The 24,627-nt window shown below is 36.6% G+C and overlaps 1 protein-coding gene across 1 annotated transcript; it reads left to right on the top strand.

Moving 5' to 3' along the window:
- The first annotated feature begins 380 nt into the window (after positions 1 to 380).
- On the top strand, positions 381 to 18,103 carry rac2 (Rac family small GTPase 2). The gene is made up of 7 exons (XM_081377309.1): positions 381 to 774; positions 7,423 to 7,494; positions 7,604 to 7,721; positions 8,344 to 8,406; positions 14,113 to 14,272; positions 17,282 to 17,421; positions 17,693 to 18,103. The coding sequence occupies exons 1-6, from the start codon at positions 740 to 742 to the stop codon at positions 17,410 to 17,412; spliced, it is 579 nt and encodes a 192-aa protein (XP_081233435.1). The 5' UTR covers positions 381 to 739; the 3' UTR covers positions 17,413 to 17,421; positions 17,693 to 18,103.
- Positions 18,104 to 24,627: the final 6,524 nt, after the last annotated feature.

Genomic DNA, 24,627 nt, shown 5'->3' with positions numbered 1-24,627 from the left:
ACAACCATTTTCAAAATCCTTCCCCTCAAAGTTTTTTTGAAAACCCTACAAAAGAGGTGAACATTTTAAATGATAAATAATAATAAATATTAATTAGCCTATAATTAATAATAATTATAATAAATAGTCAAATTGTTTTTTTTTTCTCTATACTATATTTCATACTAGCCTACCTATTTATCTATAAATGAATGTCCTAAAACGATTCGGTCGGTTACGATGTCCGGCTCCGTGTAAAATGTAGGCTACATATTTTGTCACAGGTTAGGCTACGGATATGACTGGAAATTACATCACGTGTGAACATTATTTAATAATATACTTTGACCTAGAGCTAAAACTTTTTTTTTATAAGTGTACCTTTAAAGGCACGTTTCAATGATGATTCGACATTGCCCTCGTGTGGACTGTAATGCGTATCACGTCGCACTGATTTACAGCGCGTTCATGTCTTTCACTTTAAAGTTAAATACTTCCTCGTATAGTTCGACACTATACAGACACGTCCAAAACTGTCACAACCACATGAGCGAGAGCGCAGATTAGAGAGAGAGAGAGAGAGAGAGAGAGAGAGAGAGAGAGAGAGAGAGAGAGAGAGAGAGAGAGAGAGAGAGAGAGAGAGAGAGAGAGAGACAACTGACACACTGAAGAAGCAAATCAGTTTCCTGTATTACAACTTAGTTCCTTAACCGTTGTTTTACAGCGGCAGGCGCCAAAATTTTCTCAAAAGTATCGGAAAATGCAAGCAATAAAGTGTGTGGTGGTCGGAGATGGGTGAGTGAAGAAAGCTCTTACATGGATTTATTAGCCAAATCTGATTTTCACCGTTTACATTGAAAAGTTGTTTGTAAACATTAAAATGGTTTATAATTTCTTATTTATTAATGTTTATTAATATGAAACTGGCTTGATAGCGTTTATGACCGTTGGCTGTTGATGTCTTATAAAGCACTTATTTTATCTGCTTCGTCTGTTGGTTAGATTTAATTTCCTCATTTGTCACGTGAGACACTTTGTATTTTAGTTTATATAGCCTCAGGCTTAGGTTAGTTGCTGAACCTATAGTTCATGCTTGAATACACAATTCATATTTCTCAAATGTATTCCCAAATAAGGATATAAAATAACCTACTGTACTTACAGGTTTCATGAGTTATGTAGGCTACTACAGTTGTGTTTGGCTAAAAGATATAATCACTGAGATGAGCAATATTGGGCTGACAGTCAGATTGGGGGTAGCAGAGATATTTAAATCTTTGAACATGCACAACAAAGTTAATACAATGTGGTGCAGGAAGTTATGGCACACATAATACCTGATTAAAAAAAAGGAAAACAGCATTTGCACTTGAGTCACGTTCCTCTGGAGGTTTTTATACTTTATTATGTGAGTGACAAGATCACGATGACAAGAATGTTATGAAATCATATGGTCTAAAACCAGTGGTTAAGGGATACTTAAGAAGGGTCCAGGGTAAGATTTAGATTTTGCTTTTTCTTTAATCGATTAAAATAAATTTGGGAGGGCATTAATAAAATAAATAATTATAATTAACATTGGAGTTAAAAATGAACCAATTTCTTGGTCTAATGTTGTTGAAGCCATATTTGAACCTTAATGATGGGTCTGTTGTGGTACAGAAGCCAAAAAACATTGGGAAACGTTTGCGTACACAATTGGGCACTTCATCAGGCTGTAAATATTTGGGCTGTTTCTAGTGGACCAAGCATGTTTTCCATGAAGCATGCATCATAACAGTGCAAGGAACACAAGTATCTGTTCTGAGTGCGGTCATACAAAGTAGTGCAGTCAAACTGGCATCTTTTAGATGACTGACAATGACAGATAAGGACATTCTCCTTTATTCCTTTTGACCTAAACATGTCAAGCTTGTTGTTTGCTTTCTGTTAAACACCGACTAACATGTTAGGTATTTCTAGAACATATGCTGACCTACAGACAGCCATGATTCAAGATGGAGGATGAGATGGCTCTGATTTCGAACCATGTGAGACTGAAGCTGCTTTTCAAAAGGAGGAGGAGAAATTTGCATAGGAACATATATATGAGGTTTTGATCTGCCACATCACTTTATCTCATCTGCTGTATATAATGCAGTGAGACAGATCAATGCTGATGTACAGATCTGGAAGCAGAGCAGAAAGCTGCTGATGCAACAGTTATTAGGGATGTATGATGGAGGTTTGAAGTGTTGAAATGTTGTAATTCATGAAGGACAGTATCAAAAGGAACTGTTAGTGCATTGCTTTCTGGCCAGGTTCAGTGGAACATCTAACATGGCAAATGGCAGCGGGGAGAGGTGCTTTCGCTTTGAGGATATCCTGTTTAAACTCTATGCACGGTTCTCCATTTTGAAGCTGTTAACTTCCTCTTGCATTTGATGCTGTGACCCAGCTGCTTAAGTTCCTCGTATTGCTTGAAGATGAACTGGCTGAGCATTCCTCATTTTACAGCTTAAGGGGGGACACTTTGTCTAAAAAGGAGAATTGTCACTTTTTACTCAATACATATTTTGAAGAATCTTCATTTACAGTAGATCTTTTTCATACAGTGACAGCTTGAAGTTACCACAGGCTGTTCAGCTGCAACATGGACGAAAAAAGCACCATTTAGAACCACTGATAAGTCCAAAGTAATAATTTGTTGTGTTAAATGGTGCTTTTTTTTTTCTTTTTTTTTTCTTTTTTTTTTACTTTGGACTGTGCTACATTTGCCCACATTACATTTGTTTGTGAGACTGCAGAACCAATGACACACAATGTTATATTTGATTTGAGAGCTGCAGCAGAGGTGAATATTATCAGAGATTACTTCAATCAAAGGATTTATTTATTTATTCATAATAAGACGTGACCATGTCACATTGTGATCTCTTAGCTGAATTAAAAGAACACAAACGTTAAAGCTGCAAATTGTAGCATTGCCGTAATGGTGAGTAGATTTAATATTTTGTCATGCATTTACAATGATTTGGTATATGTGGAATGTATGTTTTAAAAAAAAGCTGAGTGTGACGCTATATTACTGCATTTGAAGTGTCCATAAAAGTTTTGCATGCTTAAAGTGCAGTCAGTCTGATTATGTAAAAAAAACCTTCACAAGACTCGAACTTTACAACTAAAAAAAATTCAGATATACAGAGACCGATCACGGTATGTCAGGGAAATAATTCAACAATTTATTTTCGAATTAAATTAAACAGAATGTGACCCCCATTTTTTGTTGTTCATATTGTGGATGAACTCGAGCATGTGTGAACACAAATCCTGTAGCACATGATTTTTCCCCCCCTTTTTTTGTGATAACTCTGATGCTATCACATGCTGTCTGCTCCGTGCTTTAAACTGTCATGACATCCGGGTGGACATTTTCTACTTTTTCTGACAACCTACCTACCGTTACCCTAAACCTACCCGTCCATACCTACACCTTCCCTTAAAACAATGCAAATATATTGTAGCACAATCTGATAGGTAGCATGTTTCGTCAGTACACCGGCTCTGCTAAAGCACGAGGCCCTGCACTCAAAATCTGTAGCACACAAGCAGGCCTACATGTACACACTAATAGTGATCACGTTGTTCTACAGTTGTAGGAAATGCAGAAAATGCTTGTGTTTTACAATCAAGGAGAGAAAAACAGAATAAACAAGTTAAAGCGACTAGGGGCACATTTGTGAAGACACACTTCAAAAAGAGGCTCGCTGTCTCTCTTCCTGGATGACACCGCCCAACTTCCTGTCATCCTGTCACGACAATGCCAGGCCCCATGAGTTTGCTCTCGCTCTCTTTCTCTCTGTATCTATCTAGATTCACAACTTCAAAGAGCCTCAGAATGTTTTCTGTTTTCAGCGCACTGTCTCCAGTGTTCACTGGAATTTGTGTAGATTAAAATTTATTCGAGTATGCTCAGTGATGTGAGGCATGTTTGATTTCCCCAGTGCCTGCACTCACAGACTCAGTTCTGTTAATATTACATTATTTCGTCATGATTTTTTCCGTTTGTGATGTTGAATCATGCCTTACAGTGCATACACAATACACCAGAGCCTAGCCCTTCAGTCAAGTGCACACAAGTCTGGATAACTCAAATGGTGTATGGTTGTTGCCACATGTACGTATGTGTTTTTCCATGTGCTTTTTTTAAATATCTACAGTGCTGGTTAGAATTATGTGCCCCTTGTATTAGTAAAGATGGCTGTAAAAAAAATAATCTGCATTGATAATTGTTAAAAAATTTGCAAAAATCTAACCTTTCATTGAAGGAAAAGAATTGGAAGTGGGGGGAAAATCACATTATGAAATAAATGTTTTTCTTCAAAACACGTTGGGAACAATTATTTTCCCCCTTTTATTAAATACTTTTTGCAACCTCCATTTTCCAAGATAACAGCTCTGAGTCTTCTCCTATAATGCCTGATGAGTTTGGAGAACACCTGACAAGAGATCAGAGACCAATCCTCCATACAGAATCTCTCCAGATCCTTCAGATTCCCAGATCCATGTTGGCACTTCTTCTCTTCAGTTCAGCCCACTCATTTTCTATAGGGTTCAGGCCTGGTGACTGGGATGGCCATTGCAGTTACTTGGTTTTGTGCTCAGTCACCCATTTTTGTTTTGATTTTGATGTTTGTTTTTGGATCACTGTCCTGTTGGAAGATCCAAACATGGCCCGTTATAAGATTTCTAGCAAAGGTTGTCAGGTTTAGATTTTTTATCTGTTGGTATTTGATTGAATCCGTGATGCCATGTATCTGAACAAGATGTCCAGGACCTCCAGGAAGAAATAGGCCCACAACATTAACGATGCAGCGGTATAATTAACCAACAGAAACAGAAACATTTATTTCATAATGTGATTTTCCCCCCACTTTCAATTCTTTTAATTCAATGAAAGGTTGGATTTTTGCTAATTTAAAAAAAAAAAAAAAAATATATATATATATATATATATATATATATATATATATATATATATATATATATATATATATCAATAGGATTAACAATGCAGATTTATTTTTTACAGCCATCTTTGATCATATTTACCAAGGGGGCAAATAATTCTGACCAGCACTGTATACTCTATTAGAGAGAGCAAGAGATAGAAATCAAGCAAGTGTGTGTAATAAAGATAGCAAATAGTTGTGATGTGACTGAACATGTTTAGCCTGAGGCGTGTGATTTTGGCCTTGCCCTTGAGTAGCTCCAGTGATTCTAGATGTAGCCACAAGCTCCTGAATCCCAGCATTCCTCACTTTCACTGCCTGCATGCAGCAACATGCGCTCCACTGGAATTTGTGTCTCGTACACTCTTATTTCAGCCCCTGTATGTATTTTGCAGCTTCAGGTGACCAGGTTTCATACAGAATGTCATCATCTAACTTTTTTATGCAAGCATGCACAATTGTTTGGAGGTATTTTGATTTGCTCTGCGGTCTGCTGTCACAGCTCTGCATGTGGCATAACTATCCCCTGATCTGACTGTGAAAGCAGTTTCTTTTCTAGGTGTATGAAAGGATTTCTGAGTATACAAATTATTTTCAAGGTAATCTTCTGTTGTTGGTAATATAATAACACATACACACACAAAAAAAAAAAAAACTTTTTTGCACTTCACAGGAGTGAAATACATTGGTAAAGGGCTGTTTAAAAAATGAGGGAAGGTAAAAGGCTTTTATTAAATAGGCATAGCTAACGTATGCCATAGGCCTACACTACAGACTACACCACTTTGAAAGTCGTCGCATTGCAGTTCTTTTCACACTACACAACTGTCTGTCGTTGCCGATGTCAGTTCCAGTCAAAACATTTCACACTACACGACTTGGATTGCAGATAGGTCTGGATATTTACGTCACATCAGTGACTATCGCTCATGTTTTAATTATCAATGAGGAGAGAGCCGATGTGTCGCTGATGACCGAGAGTTATTTAGCAGGTATCTAGACCTGTTTTCGGTTCAAGTAGTGTGAAATATCATTAAAGGGGTGGTGTAATGCCCTTTTCACAAGATGTAAAATAAATCTATGATGTCGCCAGAGTGTGTATGAAAAATTAATTCCCCACAGATATTTTTATATAGCATGTTAAAGTTGTCACTTTTTAAAGGTTGAGCAAACGCACAGTTTTTTTGTGTCTGTCCCTTTAAATTCAAATGAGCTGCTGCTCCCGGCACAGAGGGCTTCAAGAGCTTGTGTGTTGGCAGCTCCGATTATCTCTCTCACACACACACACACACACACACACACACACACACACACACACACACACACTAAACATTTTAAAAACTTTTAGCCTTTTATGTTCAAACCGGAGTCAGACATAGATGGAGAGACTCAAGAAGAAGTGACAACATGTAGACAACATTTCTGAATGGTTTGTTGATGAATTTATGTAGCTTATAAGTCATTATCTTCTAGTCAATGATTAGCATATTATGATTCTGAAATCATAATCAACCACCCCTTTAATCAGCGCTTCTCTCAGAATGCATCTTTGATAATTGAAATATAGCAATCATCACTCATGTGAACGAACACCAATTTGCCTCCGATTTTGAGCTTTTATCTCCACATTCCCACATACTGTCAGTGAGCATGAATTAGGGCTAAAATCATATATAGTGTGGGTGACATAAGAGGCTTCAATGATGTTGCTGACAAAATATACACTGCTAAATTAGACATAAACTGTAAACTTGTCCCTCAAATCTGACTGGTTGAATCGAATGTTGTTCCAGGTCAAACATGTTGATCCAGGAACATGTACTTGGTTAAATCACGTTCACCATTATTTTGATTAAAAGATCAAGGGCACATGAATTTTGTGCATGGATAAATTATTTATAATAATACTGCAATATTCCATAAAAAACAAGATTTGTCAACTTTGATTTCATGGTGACTTTAAAAGCTGAAGTTCTTTAATAACACTTGCTTCATGAGGGAGACGCTGAACAAGCGGCCACTGCATAGTGGTAAAATTCGTCTGTTTACATAGAAAACCAATTAAAAAGCAGTGCATGCAATAAAAACTTGTTCTGTGTGATAGTTTAGCTTTGAGCAATGAAAAGCAATAGTACAGACAAAGTGGATACAGAATCTCTCCTTTCATGTATGGCATTGCTGTATGCGGTTGGGATTTAAACATTCAATGCCTAGTTCTTGAAAAAGGACCGCATACAATGTTCTTTGTATTTGAAAACAAATGTGTGAATTCACTATGGAAATACAGTACACCTGTTCCTCTTATTAAATGATGGTTACATCAGATATCTAGTGTACTTTGAAGTAATTTTAGCAGCATGTGTTTTACTGAAAGTACTAAAAGTGCATTATATTGTTTGTTTTCCAGCAATCTGACAGATTTCTTTTTTGTGTTGTTGTTTGTGTTCTTCAGAGCTGTGGGAAAGACCTGTCTTCTCATCAGCTACACTACCAATGCTTTCCCTGGGGAGTACATTCCCACAGTGTGAGTACCACAACAATAGTGGAGGATTGAATTGTTTATATTTTTATGTTGAACTTGACAGTCATGGTGAAATGTTGAGAGATTCTGTGGGTTGGCTATTTTCACTCAGGTTTGATAACTACTCAGCAAATGTAATGGTGGATAGCAAACCAGTCAACCTGGGCCTCTGGGATACAGCCGGACAGGAAGACTACGACAGACTGCGGCCACTGTCCTACCCTCAGACGGTACGCATCACCATAAACATTTAGTGGAACACGTTCCCTTTAATACCCATAATTGTGATCAATCAATGTTTTTTTCGTGATAGATTTTAACTAATATTTTTTTACAATTTAAAATAACTGTTGTCTATTAGAATAAATTTTAAAATGTAATTTATTCCTGTGATGCAAAGCTGAATTTTCAGCATCATTACTCCAGTCTTCAATGTCACATGATCCTTCAGAAATCATTCAAATATGATGATTTGCTGATCAAGGAATATTTCTTATTATTATCATTGTTGAAAACACTTAATAGTTTTTGCTTAATATAGATTTTTTTGTTTAGTCTTTAATTAAATAGAAATAGTCATAATTCTTTGATGAAAATAATTGAAAAGAACAGCATTATAGCATTATAATAGAATATTGAATAGAAAATAATTAGAAATCTGATCAATTAATCAATTAAATGTGTCTTTGCTGAATTAAATGATCACTTTCTAGTAGTCTAAAAAGTGTTCTACTAGTGTAAAAAAAAAAAAAAAAAAAGGAAAAAAAACAATCCAACTGACCCCAAACTTGTGACCGGTAGCATTTGTTCAGTTTATTCATCAAAAAATGTCCTCTGATGATATTTTTGCAGGATGTGTTTCTCATCTGTTTCTCTCTGGTGAGCCCAGCATCATTTGAAAACGTCAGAGCCAAGGTAAGTCCTTACAAGTGGTTTAGTCTGGATATTTGTCACACCAGCATGAGCCTATAGACACAATCCCGCTGTAACCCACAATACCCCACTGCCATTCTGTGCATTCTTGCCACATTCCCACATATACATACTGGACCCTCATGCTTGCCCTTATACACTTGCTCGATACTGCACTGGACACTAGATGCCACATTAATCCAATATGCATTTACTGACCTTAATCACAAACTTATAAAGTGGACATGATGTCAACATCAGCTGCTGTAAAAATGTGAGTGGCCTTGTGAGTATTCAGACATTCACAAATTAAAGGCTGAGTTCCATCAATGGCATTCAGCTGTTTTGAAAGAGAAAGTGTTTTGTTCAAGTTTTGTTCTCAGGAAGCACAGGGTGTCTACAGATATAAACAAGTTAAATTTAAGACTTTTTTAATACCAATGGAAATACACATTCCATATACAATATATATATATATATATATATATATATATATATATATTTAATAAAAGGGGGAAAACACACATCTGTGCGTGTATTAGGGCTGTCAATAGAAAAAAAAATGTAACTGCAATTATTCACACTCACACTTATTGTGAAATTAATCTTACACCATTTGTCTTGTTTAGCATTGTCATTTTGTTATCATTTCCTATATAAACCTTCATATTGAAGGGTGATTATCACAAAACTGTATGTTCTGTAAGCTTTTTTCAAGGTACATTTAGTTGTCTTTCCAAAAAAAGTACACGTGGAGGCTCCAAAAGGACGCCAAATAACCAAATGATAAAAAAAAATAAAAAAACTTTTCAGAATTCAGTGTATAATGTGTGTAAAGTGCACCAGTAAAGAGCTTGTTTACATTTTAGACAAGTCAAGTTGTGATACTGAACAGGACCACATGGAGATGCCCCTAAACCAGCCGCCTTGACCTGACTGCATATACCTACTACAGTAAATGGATCCATTCAGAATTACTAAACACAGCAACATACACGACAGATAAATACCCTACCCTGTATGTGTGTTGAAAAAATGTGAATGTACTGAAATGTGTAAATGTGCATAAGTACAATGTGCGATCAGTGCGTCGAAAGCGCACATACAGGGTTTGTTTGTGCATCAATAAAACAGACTCATGCGTGCTTACTTTACAATTCCTGTAGGTCACCGCAATCGTCTTTACCTTGATTGCAATCCTCATCCATCAGAACTTTACTAGCGAGACGCAGGTTTGCTTTATCCTGGCGAGAAACGTATTGCGCATCACAGTGGTGAGATACGTTCAGTCTGTACCTCAGTTCTCTCTTATGACGCAGTAACTACCGCGGGAAAATAAACTTCTTCCGTCTGTCCAATGATAGACTGGAGACATTTTTGTGGTAATGTAATCAAAATATTTAAGACTCATCAAATCTGAATTTAAGACAAGGCCTTTTATTATGAAAACTTTAAGACATTTTAAGAGTTTTTAAGGAGCTGTGGCCACACACATCATCTTTACCTGTATGTTTTCCAGCCAGTCAAAAGGTTCATTCAATACTGACTCTACTTAATAACTTATTTATCTACCTCACACTCACAAAACCCCCTAAGGGAGTATAAAAACAGTGCCAGCAGCGCAGCTGACCTTGACGATTTCTCCATTAATGCAACTGTAGATGCCTGACAGATACACACCGCTTAGTGTCCTGCTAAAGGTACCATGTTTAAATTGCTTCTGTTTCACCCTGACAGAGTGATCCTAAAAGAGAATGCTGTTTTATAAGTCAAAATGGCGGTTCTCTGCTGAGTGTCTAGTGCAATCAGAAAATAATCTAGAGTCCTAGGGGCAAAAAAGAGATGGTGTCGTACTGCCTGCTAGCGTTCAGGCGATGTAGAACGGTTCAGGTAGGCTTGATAGGTTACCTTTGACTCTGGTTTGTGATTCTACACGGATCTTACCTGGTCAGCAATGGGCAACCAGCATATACTTAAGCATAAACAGAACATGCGTTTTTTATTTTGTCAGGGATATGTTCTGTTTAGAAAACTAAGTTTGGTGTTTTTTACATCATGTTCTTTCCGCTCAATGAATCATTGTTTGAAAAGATTATTGATCGCAGGATCTGTTTTCACAACAAAGTGCAGTTTGATTGGAGAAAATCTGATGCTTTAAAGGGATAGTTCACCCAAAAATGTTTAGAATGTTGTTTAGAACCAGTGTTCTTCAAAATATCTTTGTGTTCCACAGGAAAAAGAAAGTCGTACAGATTTGCAGCCGTGAAACAATACAATAATGCTCAATTTCTTAAAGGGTTAGTTCACCCAAAAAGGAAATGTATGTCATTAATTTCTTACCCTCATGTCGTTCCAAACTGTAAGACCTTCGTTCATCTTCAGAACACAAATTAAGATTAATTTTTGATGAAATCTGAAAGCTTTCTGACTCCTTGAAAGTGGTAATAACGTTGCTGTTTATGGAGGGGTTAGAGAGCTCTCAGATTTCTTTAAAAATGCCTTAGTTTGTGTTCGGAAGATGAACAAAGGTCTTACAGGTTTGGAATGACATGAGGGTGAGTAATTAATGACAGAAATGTCATTTTTGGGTGAACTAAACATTTGTTAACGCATTATCATGAACTAACAAACCGTTTTTAATGTATTTTTAAAGTTTGATTCATGTTTGGTTCATGTCCAGTTTAAATCATGTTTCTTTATAACAAACAATAGATTATGGCTATGTTCGGACTGCAGGCAAATTAGATTTTTTCTCAAATCAGATCTTTTCAGGCAGACTGTCTGCACTATTAATTGCAAGTGATCAAATAATATTTGTGTGTCCAGACACACACAACTCCTCCGTCACACAGCAAAATGCTGAAATCTTTGGACCCTTTCCTGCATCCGGTTTGGAAGCCTCGTCACATACTTTTAAATGCTGTAAAAGTTAATTGGCATTGTTGCTATTTCATCAACTAATTTTAACAGCTCTATTGTAAAGTGTTAACTATGCAGTGCTAAGTGTTAACTTTGCCATCAGCTATCAGATTAACTGTGACTTATGATAGCAAAACTTTGCATTGCAAATATATGACCCTGGATCACAAAACCAGTCACAAGTCACACAGGAATATTTGTGGCAATAGCCAACAATACATTGTATGGGTCAAAATTATCGATTTTTCTTTTATGCCAAAAATCAGTAGGATATTAAGTAAAGATCATGTTCCATGAAGATATTTTTTTAATTTCCTACTGTAAATATATAAAATATTTATTTTTGTGAGTGAATGCAGCACAATCACAAACATAAATGGAAAACTTTAAAGGCGTTTTTTTTTTCCAATATTTCGATTTTTTTGCATCCTCAGATTCCAGATTTTCAAATAGTTGTATCTCAGCCAAATATTGTCCTATCATAATTATTTATTCAGCTTTCAGATGATGTATAAATCTCAATTTCAAAAAAATTACCCATGTGACTGGTTTTGTCGTCCAGTCTCACATATTAGCCAAAATGAGCATGGTAATATAAAGCTGCATTTGTGAGACAGCAACTGAGTAGACATGCAAAGAGAAAAAAAGAGATTAACATTAACAAAAGGAATCGTGATAATAAAACTCAAACAGAAAGATAGCTTTATAATATTCTACCGTCCTAGGTTTCTTTCAATAATACAGACAAAAATGAGAAAGCAAAGAGGAAGCTAGTTCCTTTCTGCTGAGTTGTTGTTGTTGTTATTATGTCAGACCTTATCACGACCCCCGCAGCACATTTAAGATGCCTGAGATGGAACAGAAAGCAAATTGTTTGTGATATCAATAATTCTAGAACCACTAGAGGCTTAATCCGGTCCAATTTACATTGCTTAAAATCAGCGCTTGCATAAACAAGTCCGCAAACAGTCCTTTGAATTGTTATTAAGTTCAAACAATAGCAATCTCATATCGCCGGTTCCTTAATGCTTTATGCTTTCACTCCCAGTCAAATACCTTCAGAAGCTTCTTTCACTCTTTGCTTTTTCTACCCTCCCAGTCTTTCCCTTTATTATTTCAACAGTATATTCCTGAGTAGTAACCATGGTAACACTAACCAAATGCAAATGTAGTCTTGATAGATTGTGCAAGGTTGAGGAGACAAATTAAAATCTATTTAAAGGGGAGAGGAAAGCACATAGATGCACATTGCAAGACGTCACGTGACCCGTGCTTACGCACCCATTCGGCAGCAATCATGGACAAGTTAAGTGCGAAGAGATCATTTCTCATTACTGACGGGGGCTGATAGTATGTGAAAACGTGGCGCTGCAATAAGGGTTTGCTTTGACTTAGTCAGAAAGCGATGCTCAGAGAGCACACCACCCACCCGCCAATCATATATGCTCACAGATACCACTGGAGACATGCTGATCCCTAACGAGGCCCACCATTTTGTGTCTCTAAACCCTTTTGAAGTCTTTTATTAATATGTTTGTTTATTGCTCTTTTCAAAGTCATCTTTATGTGCATTTAAGTTCAGAGTCATTTCACTCGGCGACCATCTTAGAAATGCTTCTCAGGCATGCAAGTGCATTTCCCATCTCTTTGAATGGGGAAACATCAAATTATCATAGCTATTCACCAAGCTTACGATTACATGACCAATGAAATCTAACAACAATTGTCTCATAAATCTGGTTTCTTGTGTTAAAATATTGTTTGTAATTTTCACGCTGGACCAGCCAATGCGCATGTGCAGCTGTAAGCCTGCATGTCAGAACATTGACTGTTCCTAAAGCATCCGGAGCTTCTGCAGTGACGTGGTGACTTTACCAATCAGCGATCAACTGTTTTATTTAGAAGGCAGGACTTATTTCGCCTTCCCATTCATAGTAATATGAGTGCACCATCTTTCTATATATAAAGTCTTTGCTTTAGTTTGCAGTACAGTGTCAGTTCTGCATTTATAAAAGTACGAAATCGCTTCAGATTGTTTACTTCAGAGTTCGAAACAGCAATAACGTCTTCTACAGTATTAGCTTATAAATGGACTGCTTTGCCATTGTAAATGGTGTTTTGCCATATAAAACTTGAGTCTGGGGTGGCAAGGACACCGTGGGCTTACTGTAGCAATGCTCTTGTGCCCATTGATTGTTCAAGGTCTGCTCAACGTGACTGCATGGGTTGCTTTGTGAATGGAAACAATGGTGTTTATGAGTGTCAGATTAAAGACAACATTCAGAGGCCAGGCCTTGAAAAGTGCAGCAGTCCTTGTGTGCTATAGGTTTTCAAAAATCTTTTTCCTCCGCTCTGCAGTGACCAATTTAGAAGCATTTTTCACATACTCTTCACACTTTCTGAGATACTACTGACATTGTTTGAGCTTTCTGAGCTTTAACAAAGTATTCAGTTGGTGCTTTTCTGAGGAAAATCTTTTCAGTGAAAAGGCCTCAGCACATCTCAACTTGACAGACATCAAGTGGAATAAACTGCATGTTAGCCTGTATTTTCACTTCATTCTGAATTGGAACTGAACGACTTGCACAGGGATTGTGGCGTTGGTAGCAGATAGGAGCAAGCAGTGGAAGCATCAAAAAGTAGAAAAAATCTCAACTCTTTGCAAATGAATAGCTTCATAGTCCATGTATTTGACAACAGACAGGCAAAGAGAAATACCATAGAGCGTAGAGATGGACTGATAATCAGGAGTGAATTAATTGTTCTGATCTGCTCCTCTGCTCCCTCTAGTGGTATCCAGAGGTGAGGCACCACTGCCCTTCCACTCCAATTATTCTGGTTGGCACCAAGCTCGATTTGAGAGACGAGAAGGAGACCATCGAGAAGCTGAAAGAGAAAAAACTTGCACCAATTACTTACCCACAGGGTCTTGCATTGGCCAAAGAAATAGGTGAGGCATTCACTGGATGGCATTACACCACTGTTCAAAAGTTGGGGTCAGTAAGATAAAAAAAATATATATAAAAAAAATGTATACTTTTGTTCAGCAAGGACGCATTTAAGTGACAGAAGTACATTTATAATGTTACAAAAAATTCCATTTCAAATAAAAGCTGCTTTTTTTCCTAAAGAATCCTAAAAAAAATGCATCACAGTTTCCTCAAAAATATTAAGCAGCACAACTGTTTTCAACACAGATGATGATAAGAAATCAGCAAATTAGATTGAGCAGCAAATCAGCATATTTGAATTATTTCTGAAGGATCACATGACACTGAATACTGGAATAATGATGCTGAAAATTCAGCTTTGACATCACAGGAATAAATTGCATTTTAAATTATATATTAAAATAGAAACCATTTATTTTAAAATGTAATAATATTTCACAATATTACTGCTTCCACTGTAGTTTTTGATCAAATAAATGTAGCCTTGGTGAGCAGAAGATACTTTTTTTCAAAAACATTAAGAAATGGGTTACATGTACAGTTAACTTACAATATACATTTAAGTACTGAGTAATATCAAGTAACAACATGTACTTTCTATAGGGCCAGGATTAGGAATGGGGTTTGGTTCAGGGTTATTGCATGTAATTATACATAATTTACAGTTATTAAAACAGTAGGTACATGTAACATGTAACAACGACACTGTAAAATATAAGGGTTACACTTTATTTTAAGGTGTCATTATTACAGTGTAATTACATATTTAAGTACTCAGTAATATTAAGCAACTACATGTACTTACTATAGGGTTAGGGTAGGATCAAGATTTTGTTGAGGGTTAGTTGCATGTAATTATGCATAATTTACTGTTATCACTATGGTAAGTACATGTAACATATGTAACAAGGACACTGTAAAATAAACTGTTACCAATAAAAGTGTCACCAAAAAATCTTGCTGACCCCAAACTTTTTAACGGGAGATTATTTGAGTTATATACTTCTGACAATAAGGCATACACAACCTTTTTTTCTCCTCCACTATTTGAGCTCCAGACTTAAATAGTTTATAGTTGAAACAATTGTACTGAAAATCTGTTCATAGAAAAAATTTAATAAAAATAAGGCTTAAGATACAAGACAAATGCAAACACTGTTTATTGTCTGGTTTCTTTGTAACATATAATTACCACATAGTCTCAAATTTGCAATGCAAATTTTTTTTACAAAGCACTACAGATTTAGATGCTAAATGCAATTTGTTCTCAGTGTAATTTAAACTAGCATTTGGGAGAACACATGGGCTAGTCCTCCTACACGTTCAAGATATGACAGATTTGTGCACACCTAATACACCCAGACATCTGCTGCTAAGTTTCCCACTCAGAACGAATCAGAGATGATTCAGTACTATGCTTAAAATATATAGAGTGAGAATAATAATAATAATAATAATAATAATAATAATGCATTTTATTTAAGGCGCCTTTCAAACCACTCAAGGTCACCATACAACAAGTAGCAGCAATACCAATATTAAAACAGAAAATAACAGAAAATAACAATGGCAATCAAAAATAGCAATAAAAAAGTACTAGACTTGAGTGCACAAAGTAATCATGGAAGATAAGCAATTCTGAATAGATGGGTTTTAAGTTTGACTTTAAATTGAGCTAACGAGTCTGAATTACGGATGTTGACTGGGAGAGAATTCCAAAGACGAGGAGAAGCACGGCTAAAGGCCCTATGGCCAATGGTGGTTAGGCGAGCAGAATGTGTATGGAGGAGACCCAATGAAGAGGAACGGAGAGTTTGAGAAGGGGTGTAGGGCTGTAAGAGATCTGAAAGGTAAGGTGGAGCGAGGTTATGAAGAGATGTGTAAGTGAGGAGGAGAATTTTAAATTCAATCCAGAATTTGATAGGAAGCCAATGTAGCTTTTGGAGTGATGGGGTGATATGTTGAATAGATGGAGTCCGGGCTATGATACGGGCTGCAGAATTCTGAATCAGCTGGAGTTTATGAAGAGAGATTTGTGTGGTAAACCAGATAAAAGAGAATTACAGTAATCAATGCGGGAGGATGCACAAGCTAATGAACAAGAATAGCGGAACTACGCGGAAAGAGAAATGGATGGAGGCAAGCAATATTGCAGAGATGAAAATAACAAGACCTGGCTATGTTATTAATGTGAGCTTCAAATGAAAGGGTGCTGTAGAAGATGACCCCCAAGTTCCTAACCTGGCGGGAAGGAGAAACGGAGAACCGTCAATGGATAAAGTAAAACTGCAGGACCTAGAGAGAGTAGAATTAGTGCCAATAAAGAGTACTTAGTCTTACTGCCATTAAGTTTGAGGAAGTTGGCAGAAAACCAGACATTTATTTTGTGAAGGCAGTTCAGAATGGAATCAGGGTTTGTAGATACATAAAGCTGTGTATCATCAGCGTAACAGTGGAATTTAATACCGAATTTGGAAAAGATATTACCGAGTGGGAGAAGGTAGATTAGGAACAATAGGGGACCTAGGACAGAACCTTGGGGTTCAGCTGTGGTTAGCTGTGGTTCAGGAATTTAAGGTTGGATAAAGAAGAAAGGTCGGGAATTAAATTTTTTTAGTTGTACAAACTGTACGGTTTGAAAGGTATGAAGTGAACCAGGCATAAGGAATACCAGTGATACCAATATCGGATAAACGGTTTAAGAGACTATTGTGTGAAATTGTTTCAAAAGCTGCACTCAAGTCAAGTAAAACAAGAATAGAAAAGAACCCGGCATCAGTAGCCATTAACACATCATTAGTTATTCTCACAATGTTATGCTTAGAACGAAACCCTGACTGAAAACACTATTACTAAGGTGAGCATGAACCTGTGCTGCCACTGCTTTTTCAAGAATTTTTGAAGTAAATGGAAGATTTGAGATGGGACGGAAATGATCTAGATTGTTAGAAAGGCGGTGCTAGTAACAAACCTGATATGTGTGCATGTGTTTGTGTGCGAACGAACAGATGCAGTAAAATACCTGGAGTGTTCTGCTCTCACTCAGAGAGGTCTAAAAACGGTGTTTGATGAGGCCATCCGTGCTGTGCTCTGCCCACAGCCCACCAAGGTCAAGAAGAAGGGCTGTGTGCTGCTCTAAGGATACACGGTATGTTTTCATGTGTGTTATTGTTCTGTTGAGACAGAAGAAGTCAGAGAGGGAGAAGGGCATGCATAAAATTTCAGATGTGACCTCAATTATAGCGAACAGCTTTTGTTCTATTACTGCTTTACAGTTGTCCTGACTTACAAACGCGCTTCCTGGTGTAAGTTAAAGACAGTAATTCTGCTTTATTTCAAAGGCTATTCTTTAAAAAAGAGGATGTGAAGAGATGCAAAAAGTAGAACATCCACTGACCTTTTCTTCCTTCTGCCTCCAGATTCGTCACTGTAAAACAGGTACCAGAGAAATCCACTGGTTTTCTCCCACAAACCAACAAGGGATGCAATTGCATTATGAAAGCCTTTCTTCTCTTTTTAGCTGAATACAACTCCTGAATATACCACATTGATGCCAATGAAATAATATTGTTGTTGACAAAATATTTAATCATATTGTAACTGATGTATTATGCTATATTGTGTATGAATGGTTTTTGTTCGGTACACAGTTGTGTATTGTTTTCTCAAGGCAATATAAAACAGGTGATCTTCATTTCTTTACCAAAAAAAGCACAAGTACTTGTTACACAAAGCTGAACTCAGAGGGACTTTTTAGACATGAATCACTTCCACATAATACTTGTATAGTTATTTTGGGCAAAAATAAACTGTACAACTCAGTTTCCAAACAGCTGTCTTTTTTCTCCATTCTACCTCTTCTAAAGAGCTCACTCATAACAGGTATATAATTAGTACACATCGTTTTCAGTGAATTTGGAATTCTTTGATTGAAGTGCTCTTAGGTGCCAATTATAGTGCCTAATGCCGAGAATGTGATACAGATCAGCATGATTTCCCCATTGAGAGCAGAACTTGAGCTTCTCATTGCTTCTTTCATTGCTGAAATTGTAACAGCAGAAATGTGAACTTGCAGTATCTATATGATATGATGGCACTCTCTCACTTTATCAGCCCTTCCTCTTCTATTAGCCATGTGGACTTTGTGACATGACAACACGCCAACATTGACTTCAATGCGACTGTCATGAGCTCACATCAAAGTGTTGCCATTTACAGCAAGTCTAGATGTGGTACATTCTTCATCTCGTAGCTTTAGCAGTAAAATGTAAAACAGGTTTTGGTGTTGAGCCTATTTTTTCCATGTGCAGCATGTTAAATTCAGCACAAAATTGGGAGGAATTGCACAGTAAACCTCTTTAACAACATTATTTAACAATATTTTGAAATTTAGGCTTTTATGAAGCAAAAAAGAATAAAAAATTGAGTGAAATATATACCTACTGTTTGAAAAAAGAAACACCTTTCTTGATTCAAGTCCCGATGAAAGCCTGTTGTCTCCTCAGAGTGAAAATAAATAAATAAAAAGCAAATTGAAACTTTATATCTCAAATTGTGACTCTAGCCACCTTTCAAAACGTAAGTAAGCTATTTCCTGTGAATCTACGAGACTTTGGATTCATTATCTGCCATAGGTAATAGACTAGAGGAATAACAAAGTGCAGTAATCTGTAAAACTAGTTGCGCTACAATCAGTGTTTATGATTATGATAATAAATTAAAGTTATATGATAACAAATAAGTTTGAGCATAACAGATAATGTTTTTGTACAGCTAAAATAACTGGAAGTTAAACATGACCAGATGATAAAGTCATTTATAGCTACATTTTGGAGTTTCATGTGGATTAATTGCCATTTAAATGTAACTGTGGTCCCCTTTCTCATGTAAATTAGATTTAACCATGCTGAGGTTTGTAATAGTTACCAAAGGCCTACTCCTTATAGCCATTTTATAATGTTTGGCTAGTTATAAAAAGAAATACTCAATGTAGCAATCCAGAAATAACTTTCTCTTCTGTACAGAGTCACAGCTCTGAGAAGAAACACCATCAGTGTGAAAGCACAAAACACGCTGTCAATGCATGTGGTGTGAAACCCGCCTTAAGGTGTTTTCAAACTGTTAACGACCCAGTTTCATGATAAACCAGCTGATAGTTAAGCAGTAACTCAGGATCGCTCAACATGACAGAAGGTTGCAGTACCTTGTAATTAGATTAATTAACCAGGACGCCATGAAATGAAAAATATTACTTAGATATTTTTCTGTTTTTTCCCAGGAGGCAAGGTATTTATTTCAATGATTCACTAAAAAACTCGGTATGACTCACATACCAGTGACTTATAAATAAAGCACTCTAAGAGGCAGCCATGGGGTCAGTGCAATGAGCAAGGAATGGAATCAGATAAAAAAAGAGGAGAGAGAGAGAGAGAGAGAGAGAGAGAGAGAGAGAGAGGAACACAAACACAATCAAGTGGAGTCAAGAGAGATCAGCTTCCCTTCAGCCATCTAAAGGGTTATAAATTATGTGCCGACGTGTGTGGATGTAAACAGGCTTCAGAGGCCGAGCTGCACTCTGAGATCTTGTGAGGTATCATCTGATCTTCAGAAACCTCCCAGTCATTTGCGATGTGATGAGACGAGAGAGCAATCCCACAGAAACGCCACCGGAATACCAATCTGATTGATTGTCTTCAACAGAAAGGAACAAAAGAGAAAGCTTCTGTGCAGAGAGCTAGACGGATACATAAGCTGCATAATTCGCTGGAGTCAGATGACGTCTGTTTTCTTGCTCCCACTCTCATTTGTCACTGCAGTGAATGAAACAATCGGTTTTAATACAATGGCAATCCATCAGTATTAAATTGTATGCCAGTGTTTGACTGATGTAGAATTAATTAATAATTTAAAAGTAGAATGTTTTTATATAGGTGGTCTATCTATCAAAGCATCCAAACATCTGCTGCCATCTCCACGGATTTTCTGATCACAAAAATGTGCAATATTTAGCGTGCTGAAAAAGTGTTGAAAACCTGCTGTTGAGTTACTAAGGTCAGAATGGGTTAAATAAGTGACTGTGGCTCATGCTCTATATGTGATCCCTATACTTCTGTTTTTAATACAGTACTGTGCAAAAGGCTTAGGCATGTTAATATACCCCCCCCCCCCCCCACCCCCCAAAAGGTTTTAAGTCAGTTATTTATATCTTTGCTTTTGTGTCAGTAGGAAATATCAGTTTACATTTCCAAACATTCTTTTTGCCATTAATTGTAATAATCCAGTGAGATTTGTGTACGCACAAGGAGTCTGACAAAAGCCGGTATGATCTGATCTCACCATCATCGAGTCCGTCTGTGATTACATGAAGAAACACAAAAAACTGAGACAAACTAAATCCAGAAGAACTGCGGGAACGTCTCCGAGATGCTTGAAGAAACCTTCCTGCAAAGCTACAGTACTGTGAAAAGTACTGGCACTTGTGTTAAAGTGATGTAAAGTGAGAATGCTTTCAAAAATAAAATCACAAATTGAATTTATTTATGATTTAACTTCTATTAACTAACTCAAATCAATATATGGTGTAACGACCCTTTACAGCTTTTGTCCAGGTACACTTGCGCAGTTTTTCAGGTAGCTTTGCAGGAAGGTTTCTTCAAGCATCTTGGAGACGTTCCCGCAGTTCTTCTGGATTTAGAACAACATTTAGAATTAACATGCCTAAGACTTTTGCACAGTACTGTATATATATATTTTGATCAACATGAACACACCAGCACATCCTATCCAGTACAATGAACAAAGGTACAAACTGTGTTTTCAGTCTTCGTCAGCTCATCTGCACTGTACTGATTTATGACATAACACAACAAATGAGTGGTGTAAGGATTGAATAGATGATCATTTTTAACATTATTTGAACTATTCATGTCACATACTGTTCAAAAGTTTTTAAAAAAAAAGAAAGAAAAAAAAGGTCAGTATGACAGACTAAATTAAGACTAAATTAATATGTTTATTCAGCAAGGATGCATTAAATTAATCAAAAGTGACAGTAAAGACATTTATGTTACAAAAGATTTCTATTACAAATAAATGCTGTTAAACATGTTATATTCATCAAATAATCCTGAGAAAAAATATTTATTTATATTTTCTAGAGCAGCAAAATCATCATATTAGAATGATTTCTGAAGGATCATGTGACACTGAAGACTGTAGTAATGATGCTGAAAATTCAGCTTTACCATCACAGGAATACATTACATTTGAAAATATATTACAATAGAAAAGTAGTTATTTTAAATTGTATTAATATTTCACAATATTACTGTATTTTTGATCCAATTAAAGCAGCATCGGTGACCATAAGATACATCTTTCAAAAACATTTAAAAAAAATTACTGACCCTAAACTTTTAAAAGGTATGCCATTGTATCCCTTTTAAATACTATTTATGAAACAGTGATCAAACCTTGTGAATCCAGATTGCTACATACAGTATACATACATTTCATATTTAAATCAAACTTTACAATTGAACACTGAAGTTTGACTTGTTTTTGGCTTGTGGTTCATGTGTGTGCCCTACTCCTAAAGGACCTTTTAGCAAGTAGTATTTAAAATGTCCTTTCTTTTTTGGGGAGAAAATTGATGAGTAATGCTAAGTAACTACACAATCAAATGCTCTCTAAAATGAGAAAGTCACTTCACCTGCAGCCAACTAGGAAGTTTCTAATGACACATAAAGTGTATAGTTGCGTGCAGAGCCGGTTCTAGACATTAGGAGGCCCTAGGCAAAATTCATGTTGGAGGCCCCCCACCCCCAATAAAAAAACACTTGAAACAAATATGATTCCTAACCTTTTTATTTATACAACATTTAATTTTAAAAGCAGTATATTTTTACTTACACAGTACATAAGTTTGGACACATTACTATTTTTAATGTTTTTGAAAGAAGTCTCTTATGCTCATCAAGCCTGGATTTATTTGATCAAAAATACAGAAAAATAATATAGTGAAATATTATTAAAATTTAAAATAATGGTTTTCTATTTTACTATACTTTATATTTCTGTGATGCAAAGCTGAATTTAGTGCCACGTGATCATTCTTTATTATCAAATGTTAGAAATGGTGCTTAATATTTATTTTATAACCTGTGATACTTTTTTTCAGGATTTTTGATTATTAAAGAGTTGTTTTAAAAAAGTCTTCACTATCACTTTTTATATATTTAACACATCCTTGCTGAATATTCCTGTTTTTTTTTTCTGTATTTTTGATCAAATAAATGCAGGCTTGTAGAGCATAATAATAAACTTCTTTCAAAAACATTAAAAATAGTAATGGGTCCAGACTTTTACCGGTACTGTACATATTAATCAAACTTTATCTACGGTAATCTCTTTTTTGTTTAATGAAGATGTTATTGTTGTTGTTGTTATTTTGCTGTTTTATTCAATTTATTCACAGTTCCAGAATCCCACTTCAGTAGATGAGCATAAGTGCTTTTATATTGCATTGCTACCTTAAATATGCTATACACAAATCAAGTGGAAGAGAAAGACACGATCGCTACTGAGCAGAAAAAAATATATAAAGTGCAATTATTGGCGTGATGTCAGGAATCTAATCATCAGCAGAATTTAGAAGATAGACCCATAGATATGAGATCCTTTAGACTATTTGAAACATTTAAAAATGTTGTAGTGTGTTGGCTTTTTAACTTAGAATACAGACGTCTTGTCTTTTAATTTTGTAGCTTTTTTACTAGTCAGCTCCCGACGCGATGTTATTCATTGTACGCGCAAATTCAAAGCGTCGCGTCTGGGCACGTTAATGACGCTCGCGCTCTTTTAAACTCGTAATAAAGCGGTGAATGTTTTTCCAGAAATGACGCTGATCTACAGTACAAGTTTATATTTAGAATACATTGCAATCACTCCAAAATAGATGACGACAACTCACACACCTGCATTATGAGCTGTGCTTCTTTGTGTGCTTATTAGGCTTTAGCCTCGCAGCATCTGATGGATGCGTTCGTTACTTTCAGAAGCCGGCACACATTAATTGGTTTAACTGCAGTAATGTAACAGTCTATGGTTAAGATAAACATCGTCACTATTTTTAGTGAATTAATAAATATTGAAATAAATTGTAGATAGGACATTTGTACTTTTTTTGTCCCTCTGTCTGGGCCCCATCCCGCCAATCGGGCCCTAGGCACGTGCCTAGTTTGCCTTTGCGTTAATCCGGCTCTGGTTGCGTGATATATTTTAGAGTAGTCAGTGTGCTGCTTGTATAGCAGTATATATTTACTGTCCCCTGAAAATAACTCAACATACAGCCATTATTGTCAAAATAGCTGGCAACAAAAGTGAGTACACCCTAAGTGAACATGTCAAAACTGTGTCCAAAGTGTCAATATTTTGTGTGAGCACCATTGTTATCTAGCACTGCCTTAATCCTCCTGGGCATGGAGTTCACCAGAGCTGCACAGGTTGTTCCTGGGATCCTCTTCCACTCCTCCATAATGACATCACGGAGTTGATGGATGTTAGACACATGGTGCCTCTCCACTTTCCGCTTGAGGACGCCCCACAGGTGCTCAATAGGGTTCAGGTCTGGAGACATACTTGGCCACTCCATCACATTCAGCTTCCTCAGCAAGGCAGTTGTCATCTTGGCGGTGTGTTTGGGATCGTTATCATGTCGTTCAGCCCAGTTTCTGAAGGGAGGGCTTCATGTTCTGCTTCAGAATGTCACAGTACATGTTGGAATCCATGTTTCCCTCAATGAAGCGCAGCTCCCCAGTACCAGCAGCAGCACTCATGCAGACCCAGACCATGATGCTACCACCGCCATACTCGACTGTAGGCAAGGCACTATTCTCTTGGTTCTCCAAACCAGGGCATCGCCACACATGCTGGACACCATCTGAGCCAAACAAGTTTATCTTAGTCTCATCAGACCACAGGACATGGTTCCAGTAATTCATGCTTCAGAAGAGGCTTCCTTCTGGGACGACGGCCATGCAAACCGACTTGTTGCAGTGTGTCCTGTAAGCAGACAAAAACATGAACATGATGAACAGGACATGTGGCTTTGCATGGTTAAACGACGTACAGCTATTATCACTTAGGGTGTACTCACTTTTGTTGCCAGCTATTTTGACAATAATGGCTGTATGTTGAGTTATTTTCAGGGGACAGTAAATATATACTGCTATACAAGCAGCACATTGACTACTCTAAAATATATCCAAGTTTAATTTCTTTACGATTGTCCCTTGAGTAGATATACTAAAATGTTTACTAAAATGTGAGGGGTGTACTCACTTTTGTGAGATAC

Source organism: Scardinius erythrophthalmus (genome assembly GCF_964197995.2).
Source record: "Scardinius erythrophthalmus genome assembly, chromosome: 1".
NCBI classification, from domain to species: Eukaryota; Metazoa; Chordata; class Actinopteri; order Cypriniformes; family Leuciscidae; genus Scardinius; species Scardinius erythrophthalmus.
The sequence above is the reverse complement of the archived record's forward strand: the minus strand, read 5'-3'. Positions and strand labels throughout refer to the sequence as shown.